This window comes from Poecilia reticulata, linkage group LG7 (genome assembly GCF_000633615.1).
Source record: "Poecilia reticulata strain Guanapo linkage group LG7, Guppy_female_1.0+MT, whole genome shotgun sequence".
NCBI lineage: Eukaryota > Metazoa > Chordata > Actinopteri > Cyprinodontiformes > Poeciliidae > Poecilia > Poecilia reticulata.
The window spans coordinates 29,555,724-29,566,048 of record NC_024337.1 but is presented as its reverse complement, the minus strand read 5'-3'; the positions used below and the strand labels follow the sequence as shown (position 1 = coordinate 29,566,048).

At 37.8% G+C, this 10,325-nt stretch overlaps 1 protein-coding gene across 1 annotated transcript in view; it reads left to right on the top strand.

Moving 5' to 3' along the window:
- The window catches only part of LOC103468038 (protein NLRC3-like), a 32,812-nt gene extending 22,651 nt beyond the window's left edge, over positions 1-10,161 (top strand). Inside the window, 4 exon segments of the mRNA XM_017305673.1 lie at positions 1-144; positions 8,781-8,957; positions 9,284-9,330; positions 9,638-10,161. Of these exon segments, the coding sequence (XP_017161162.1) occupies positions 1-144; positions 8,781-8,957; positions 9,284-9,330; positions 9,638-10,161 (892 nt within the window).
- The last annotated feature ends 164 nt before the right edge of the window (positions 10,162-10,325 follow it).

The window sequence follows — 10,325 nt, the reverse complement described above, 5'->3', positions numbered from 1 at the left end:
CAATGGTCTGACATCATCAGTGCTAACCAAACCATCCTCAAATCTCACAGTGTTGGACCTGAGTCATAATGATTTGATGGATGCTGGAGTGATGCAACTTGCTGATGGGCTGAAACATAGAAACTGTAAACTCGAGACTCTCAAGTAGGTTTTTCAGAGTTATTAATTAAAGCAATATATCAACCAGTGTTTTAATTAGCCACTATTTTGAGTTTATAAACTGGTTTGTCTTGAGATTTAAGGCCATTTTATATGTTCACAATTCTTGTTAGTATCAAGTGTCAATATACTGTAATACAACAGTCCTATAAAAATAGTACTGAGATTGATAAGTTAAGAGATGAGCAGCCTATGTATAAATAAAATAATTTAAAAGTCTTTCCTAAAGGGTGATGGTGGGTCAGGAGGTCAGAGTTTATCCTGGAACAGGTAGGTTTCCAGTTTGAACACCATTGAGTTGTAGTTAAGACACTTCAGCTGACTTTGCTACTGGTGACGGTCAGAAGGACCAGTGGCCCTGGTGCATGGCAGCTTCTCCTCTGTTCGACTGTGTCAGGGAGGCTCTGGCTACAATGTAGTAACTCGCCACCATCAGTGTGGAATGTGTGCGTGAAAGGGTGAATGACCAAATGTGAAATGAAACAATTTGGGGTCCAATGGGCTTGATAAAGTCCTACACAATTACAATCTATTTACCATTTAAACCATAATTGAGTTTTACACAAAATTATATTCAAAGATTATACAATGTCATGTTGGAAGCAGTGTATAAGGAAATAATTAATGGAGTTATTGCTGGGTTTCAGACACGTGACCCGGATGACGCGAGAAATTCAGGTGGAGGTCTGGAGGGGGATTTCTCTGGTTCAAAACAAAGCAAAATTGATCACGAGTAGCTAATGCTGTCATGATCTGTGTTTCTGTGTGTTTATTTTTGAGTTTTTCTTTGTGATCCTGTGAGTCCTGTCTCTGCGTCTTCCCCGTTGATTGTCTCCCAGGTGTGTCTCGTTCCCTTGATTACCCCATGTGTATTTAGTCTCACCTGTTGTCTGTGTTCTTCATCGGATCCTTGTCTATTGCTGTCTATAGTCGAGCGTATGCTGTCCGTCCGTCGTCCCAGTAGAACTGGTTAAGTACTGTGACGGCGTCAGCTCCAGTTGTCAGTCTTTATTTCAGTGCTACCGGCAATTAGCTGTGTACTTATCTGTCTGCCGTGCTGCCTGTTTTCCTGGACTGCTCCGAGCACTATAACCATTAAATTATTCATTTTCATCATCTTACCTGGGTCTCGGCGTGATCTCCTCACCACTTCCACCCACCACTTATGACAAATGCCCTAAATAGGTTGGAACAGTCGTCGAGAAATTTTAAAACGGAAAAAAGTTTTAAAAAGCCTGGAGAATACAATCATTTAGTTTCAAGTTGGGTCAAGCATATAGGATCGAAAGAAGCATTAAATGACTGGCAACTTGTTTCTGGCGGGTGAGTAGTGAGTTGTGCTATTTTAAGTAATTATGCTATCGCTAACAACGAACTAACCCATGTTATTTTATGAGCTTGAATCTCCTGGTAAATTAATTTGGATTCTGTAAGTCATGCTGCAGTTCATGTTAATGTTGAGTTGTTGTAGGACGCTGGATTCCGGTTCAATGTAGATCAATCATCCTCCGCGATCTACAGAAACCTCATGTTCTTGTCTGGCCATGAATTTGGTTCGTGGCCCGACACGAAGCATGTTATTCCCCCACAGTAAGGTATTTAAGATGGATTTTTGGCATGAAAGTCCTACTGAATAAATATATTTTCTGTCCGTGTCCGGGACTCGGCACTGAATTAGCTGCTAACAGCGTTAGCACTTTGAGGACAACCACGCTAGGACATAAAAATAATATATCTGTTGTGAGATTAGTTTATATTGTATATCTAGTGTAACGGTAGTTTGGTTTCCTGACCACTGGGGGGAGCACTAGAAAGATATACCGGAAAAGGAGTTCAAATAAGAAGCTGTTCATGTTGTTACCTCGTGCTCTAGCTAAATAAAGTACGGCTTTCCAACCGACGATTGCTTCTCCTGTCTTCCCTCATATCATGACAATATCTTACCTCAGATATGAATGCTTGTCTTTCTAAACAACTGTCCAATAAAATATCTGAAAATACATTTTAAATTATGCAATCATTACCTGTTCAGCAGGGCCAAGCTCAAATTGCGACACCGCACCTACCGTGGCACTTCCAGTGGCACCTGCACCTGTTTTCGGCGCCACTGTTTTCGGAACTAGCTGTCAGTGTTGCCACTGACTTCGGCACTTCATACTGGCACTTCCGCTGACACATGCCATTAGGCGTCACAAGTGCCACTGTTTTCGGGGCTAGCTGTCAGGGTTGTCACTGGCTTCGGCAAATGGCCTACATATCCCATGATGCTTTATAATTAGTAGAAGAACAACTTGAAGACAGACGAAGAAAAACAAAATTTTTCTTTGTATTTTTTCGCAGAAAGACCTATATAAGCTGAGTTCCTATACTTTTTCGTATATTATTATGTATGATTCGTTCATCCTATTTATTCACTAAAGTTCATCTGAATAATCCAGGTGAATATACAACGGGTATCAGGGATGCCATTGGTTTCGGCATCTTTTGCAATAGCTGAGTCTGGCTTACGCTAGAGCTGCCGTTAGGTGACTAGAACAGTGTTTCTCAACCTTTTTTGGGCCAGCGCCCCCCTAGCCCATATCCAGGTCCCTCACCGCCCCCCACCAAAAAATTTGCAGGCTACTTTGCACTGACCATTATTTTATTATTAATATTACTATCCCTATTGTAGATGTTTTGATTTTTATGCTTGTTTCTGTATTTATCATCAAAAATAATTTCCCAGAGATCAAAAAAGTCATGGAAATAGAAATTATTTTCACAGGTGTCTACAAAAAATGCAATGAACATTCAAGTTAAAATTGGTAGGCCTAACAGCAGCCAGTGGAAAAATATTCTTGTTCTTTGCCATTTTCTAGTTGTTAAATCTTGTACTAAATGACCAGATAAAAGATGTTCAACATGCCAGTTTAAACTTTGAACTATTTGCAAAACAACTGAACTCTGCAACATTAAAACATGGATAGAACTGTAAACTACATTAAATCATAGCTCTTCTTTTCTTCAGTGTTTGTCAGTTTATGTTGGTGCAGCTCTGTGCTGCCTTCAGGAGAATGGGACATCAGAGTATCATCCATAAAACTTCACCCACATGGCATTTACAGTATTGTGCAAACCAGAGCTTTCAGTGGAAAAACAAAAGTTCCAGGTCCTTTTAATGCCATACAAATATGAGACAGAAACATGGATTATATCTTAATATAATAGACCTAAATTCCCATTTAGTTTCATTTGATTGATTTAATCAATCTATTGATTTATAGATTAATAGTTTTACTGGACAGAAATTACAAAGAACAAATCTGGTTCTTAATCAAATACTAATGAGTCAAATTCAATGTGTCATGGAGTCACTGAACACCACCATGACATTAACACTGACATGAAAAATAATACTGAAATATATCAAATCTAATTAAAAACATAAATAAGTGATCAGTTCTTTACTGTTATGGTCTGTAAGATGTATTTATTCTCAGTACTAGATGTGGTCTCAACAAACCCATGGCATTTCAACAATATTATTTTACCTTTTATCTGGAAATAGTGTCTGTTTATTCTTGCCATACAGTCCTMTGTATTAAGTATTGCTCGAAAGGTCTTGCCATACTAGTTTATTCCTCTGTATTTACTTTAGTTTCTTAGTTTATTCTTGCATTTTGTTCTTCATTCATTTCCATTTAGTTTCCTTTGATTAGTTTTATCCTCTCGGTTTATTGCTATGTCCACTTTAGATTCTTTCATGTTGCTAGATTTATTTTATCATTTATTGATGCTCACTATCAGTAATATTCACTCTTCACCTACTGCGTCGCCTAATCGTCATGTGTTTCACATCATGTGTTATTTTTCCACTGTTCAGCGTCGGATTCTATGTTTTTATGCCATGATTTACATCTAGTTTGTCGCTCAGTTTTATGTCTCGCTTCTCCTGTTTCAGTCTTTTTTTAATTTTTTTTTTTTAAGCCCCTAAGGTGCAGGGCGGTCGGGAAGCGTATCGACGGGGAAAAGGCAGACTGACATAAACCTTTTAAAACAACGGAAACAATTTCTGCATTCTGATTATTGAAATTTAAAAGTGCTGTGTTGTTCCATCACCCCCGTTTCATACCGGACCACTTACAGCACTAAATGAACACTTTCTATCGTGGTATCACCCATGGAGGGATTTCTTTATTTAAATGGGTTAATTTTTCGGAGGGATACACAGTGAGGGTATCTGATTTTAGCTACCAGTAGCAGAACGGAGCTGCGCCAAGAAGCTAACAGAAGCTAACAAACACTGAATAGAAAAGCTGCCATCAATACAGTTGCAGCCAGGCATGTTTTAATGTTACACAATACAGTTTTACCAAGTTGCTCAAAGTCTAAACTGGCATTGTTGTGCATTTAAGGTGTAAACTTCGACCAAACGCCCTCCAAAGGCATCCCAGCGCCCCCCTTTTGTAAAAATGTCCGCCAGCGCCCCCTCCCGTCCTCTGAACGCCCCCTGGGGGGCGGTACCGCCCACGTTGAGTACCGCTAGTCTAGAGTGTTTCAGAGCGGTCACAACTGGTGCCCATCGATGTTTTGGGGAATGGCAATGCCAGTTTTTGTAAAACGTGTTACTTATATTGCCTGTTAATAATTTTTTTTTCAATGGTAATTGCATTGGTTAATTATCCGTTTAACAACTTGAATATTTTTGTCTTAATTTAATTGAAGGAAGATGGCCAAAGTAATTGAATCTACCACTAAGTGTCACTATTACAGTGGAACCTGTTGAACCCCGTTGGGTTGCCAGATAGGGCTTTGGCCAAGATGGAAATACGTAGTAGTTGTGTAAAACGTATATCGTAGAAATTAATAAAGTTTGAAAAAAAATTTTAAAACGTAGTGAAATATAATTTCTCATGGAGGAACAATATGTTATTTGATCCTGATGTAGGAAATTCACACGTTGACTAAACATGGATTTTACAGAAGACTTCAAATGATTTCAGAGAGGTATTTTATAATACACAAACATTTTAGTTCTTGGCTATTGAAAACTTAAAGTATATGTTATTGCTGTTTAAAGTATTTGCATACAATGGCTAATAAATATTGACAAATCAATTACTATGCATATTAGAGGTATGCCGATCGATCGGGCGCCAATCATAATCGGCCGATTTCCATGAAAAAGTGTATAATCGGTGATCACGGTCTCTTGTTGCCGATACCGATCACCTGCTTCTCATTTCTCAGCCTGCCTGTGCAGCTGGTCTCCTCTTTCCTTCACACTGCGCAAACGTGCAGCAACAAATCCTAAGCGATGTGGAACTACAACGCCTTTATTTCAATCATCTGTTCTGTGAGTTGTAAAAAGGAGCATTACAGTCAGGAAACAAGAATTTTTAATTACAAGAATGCAGTCATCGTTACAGCAGAATAAAGATGAAATTTTATAACATTGTCTTAAAATTACAAGAAGTCGTTTTAATGAGAAATAAAGATTCAGATTGATCTGATGTAACCAGCTCAGTCCATGTGGTTCTGACATTTGTCAGTAATCAAGAGGATGTACATTTCCACCTCAACTGACCAGGTAAGCATTAAGGTAAAAATAGAGCAAAATGGAAACAGAGCAACTGATAGAAATACTTTCTATATAAAGAAAAGCAAAAAAGTTAATAGCAGGAGAAAAGTTGTTGGCAACATTAGCTCAGTCAATCTCTCCCTCCAGGAAGCCATCAAACTGAACTCAGAAGGTTTCACAAATGTTTTATTTATTCTGCTGTTAGTACAGAATAATATAGCTAAGTTTGAAATGTCTAGGTGTTGTAGTTTTTAAAATGCAACACATTAAAAAAGCTCAAGATAGTGAAAACTTAATAGTAATCGCCCTTTAGCTATTTTCCGAATTAGATGCTACATTCGGAAGCTAACTTCAGCTTCGACTGATAGCTTTGACACAATATAGACAGATCTATATATGTTTATATAGATGTATATCTTTATCTATAAAGCATAGATATGTAGATTGCACACTGCACAGATAATCAAAACACTTAACATTTACATAGCACCTTTCTAAGCTTGTCCCTGTTAGCTACGTCAGACATATGAGGCATTATGGTGAATACAAACGATTTATTAACTTACCTTTGAAGTTATTGTGAAGTTTTGACACATCCAGCTTAAATCCTTTGTTGTTAGAGCATTTCAGGATGTTTGAATAAGTATATAAGCATCGTTAATAGTCCTGCAGCGACTGAGGAGCCACTGTTTACATACTGTTGCCTGTGCACTGGAACCATTCTATGTGGCAAAAAAATGCGGAAGTGGTAAAACGGAAGTCCGTGGCATATACCCCATTACATGACTCCGGATGACATTAATGCTGTGATTGATGAACACGCACATCCGCTGACCTAAAAACAAGTTTTTATTCTTTGGTTTCAATGTAGAGTATTTAATTATGCTGTTTAATAGTTGTAAAACAAAGGTAACTACTTAGCACATTTCACTTATCGCGAGTTATTTTAGGAATGCAACCCCCGCAAAAAACAAGGGATCACTGTAATATGTAATAACTCTTTAAAACTGGTTAACAGGCATTTTTGGAAAATTATGATAACATGTTTTCCAAAAACTTTGCATTATCTTAGAAAAAAACTCTGAAAGTTATAGTGGCTACCTGGTTTATTACTTTCTTGGGAACTTATGGCATCCTGTGCACTGTCATGGAACCATGGTGAACATAATGTCACTATGGAATTGTCAATATCTCATGTTGCCACTGTCACTAATATTAACTAATAAGTCAATATTAGTAAACTTACCCGGTTTAATAATCAATAGCATAATATTAAGGTAATTGTATGGTAATAATTATAGTCTGGAACTGACAAGAGCTTGTCAGCACTGACATTCCATGGCCACCTAGTGTCAGTTGTAGTGGCACCTAGTGGTAGCTATTATCAGCTGTTGCAGAAGAGGTCCCATCTGACATGCATTCAGTGCAGGTGTTGTCTTTCTCTGCTAAGTCGGATAATGAGAATTATGTTTTAATTAAGATATATTTTATTTCTATTTGTTTGAACTAAAGTTATTCATATGCTTCATTCTCTCTGAAACAGATAGAAATGTCACAGCAGCCCCTGGCACCCATGGCCACTTGTGGTAAGGTGCCACTTGTGCCACCTAAAGGTGGCACAAGTGGCACCTTACCACCAGGCAAGATGGCTGGTGTCACTTGTGCCACCTTACCCGGTGGTAAGGCAGCATTGGGAAAGGTGGCACAGCAGCCCGTGGCCATGAGTGAAACCTCATTCTACCTGTATCAGATAGAATGTAGCATATGAATAACTTTAGTTCAAACAAATAGAAGTAAGTGGCCACCTTAGCACTGAGTAAGGTGGCACAAGTGGCACCTTACCCGGAAGCCCGTGGCACAAGTGGCACCTTACAGCAGCTGTCAACATGTTTTCACTGAGGCTCTTAATTAGAAATTTTAAACTGAAATTTGAGACTGTATCCAAAATAGACCAGGGTGCATTTGCTTTTTTGAGGAAACACAACACTTAAGAGGAAATGCAATACTTTGTGCCAGATCCACCAGTGTTTTCTTGAATTATAAATACATTCATATTAAATCTGACACAGAAGCTGTCGCCAAAGAATATTCTGTTCCTATTCTATTGTTTTCCCCACTAAGCATATTTAAATATGCTGAACAATGTATAGTACAATTAAAAAATACTTTAAAAATACAATTGTTTATAAATGCAGATGTTTGTATAAGGTTTCTAGTAACAAAATAGCGTGTTATAAAAGATTAAATGCGCAAATACGTCATTGTGCCTGCCAAAGGTATAATGCTGAGTGGAGCGGTCGACCGCTCTAAGATGACCTCCCTAAATCTTCTCAGTGACAATAGGCGAGAGCAGTCCTTGAGGCGTGGGAGGTGCCAGTATGAGGTCACGGCAGCCCTTGGAAGGTACCAATGTCATCCAAAGCCAGTGGCAACACTGACAGCTAGCCCCGAAAACAGTGGCAGCCATGACACCTGCCACCGTAAGTGCCACTGTACGTGCGGTGTCATGATTGGTGCCTGCTGTTTCTCTACTTGTTAGAAGGTGGTTGCTGCAAATTCTGTCATTGTTAGTTTCCACACCTCCTGTTTTTAGCTGTATATCGTTGATCCACTTTTCTCCTTTTTTTTGGTAAGTTTTTTAAAAATTAACTCCCTTGTGACCAACTACCTTCGAAACACCAAAATAACGTTTATCTTTTTCTCTATTAGAATGGTTGGACCAACCATACAGGATGCAGACTTTAGACATTTTGATGCTGGATCAACATAAATAAATGGACTGCTTTTACTTTCTACCCTCCATCTGCATTGTGTGACGTCAGTGCTACGTCATCTGAAACCCAGCAATTATAAAAAAATAAGATGCAACATTCTAATGTTTTGAGACACTGTATTTTGGGCTCTCATTATTTGTAGACCATAACCATAACAATTTCAATAAATGACTTCTATTTTTGGAATAAATCTATATATATATAAATAATATAAAATACTGAACTTTTGTATCACCATCAAATTTTGGTGAGCTCTGTTTCTAATCCAAAATTGTGTCTTTGTGCAGGTTGGCAGGATGTCAGGTGACAGAGGAAGGCTGCATTTCTCTGGCTAAAGCCATTGCACTCAATAAAAGCTCATTTCTTAAACACTTGGACCTGAGTTACAATCACCCTGGAGACCAAGGGATGAGGGCTCTCAATGCAATAGTTGAGAATCCAGATAAGAAACTTGAGGAAGTGAAGTGAGTAAATAAATCAGACAATACTATTATTACATTTGTAGAAAAATAGCTTAATCTAATATATGATACACCATGTCTGAGTGGAGGCTTTTTAACAGCAATCAGGTATTTCTGAGGGATCTCACTTTTACTTGTATTGCTAGCCTTTGCTGAATATGTAAATACATGTTATTGTTCAAGAACTGGTGAATTAAACTTAATATACACATCGAGTGGTAAATAAGATAATGAGGTTTCATAACTAGAAAAAATAAGAATGGAATATTATTGAAAGTCTTGATTTTTTTCAATAATAAAATGAATCTTTCTCGTCTTACTCTGCACAGCTTTGACTATGAAGGAAAATGTCGACTAAAACCTGGTTGGAGTAAATGTAAGCTGTTTTTTTCCCCTTAACACTTTTACATTTTTATTACAAGATGAAACATGTTTATCTGAAAATGAAGGTTAGAACGGCTTAAAAATGATCAATGCAATAATGATCATATTAAGTATATGTAAATATGATTTTATATATCAGGAAATAACAAAATACTTAATGCCTCATGCAATTCTCTAAATTTAGCAGATTTAGTATTTAAATGTATGGATGCACTATGGTAAAAACAATACACATTCTGAAACTGTTAATGTTTAAATTTTCACAAACCTTGCTTTATTTTCTTCTTGAACACTTTCAGATGGTGCAGATCTTATGTTTGATAAGAACTCAGCAAGCAGACGACTTGTTCTGACTGAAAACAACAAAAAAGCGATGACTGATAATGATGTCAAGAAAATGGAAATGCGAAATACAAGTGACAAAATGTTCAAGAGGACCCAAATATTTTGTGATGAAGGCCTGCAACGACTTTGTTACTGGGAAGTGGAATGGGAAGGCATTGTGGGAATTGCTGTGGCATATAAAGATCTGGGTCGTGGCCAGAGTAGTGATAGTGGTCTGGGAACCAATGACAAGTCCTGGAGTCTGCTCTGCTCCAAGACTGGATACAAAGCCATGCATAAAAACACAAAAAAAGAAATCAAAGTTTCTACATGCAACAAAATAGGTGTGTTTCTTGACTGGGAGGGAGGAACTCTAAGTTACTACAGTATATCATCAGAGGAGCGGAGCTTGATTCATACATTCAAAGCAAAATTCACAGCAGAGCTTTTTCCAGCTTTTTGGTTTGAGAAAGGTTCTGTGACTTTGTGTGATCTGTAGATTTATGAGAGCACAAGTTAGAAAGACTGTAAGGACTTAGAGTGGTGTGAAAAAGTATTTGTCCCCTTTGTGATTCCACTTTTTTTGCATATTTGTTACACTCTAGTTTTCAGAACATTAAAACAATTTGCATATTAGTGACACAATTAGACACAAAATTGAGT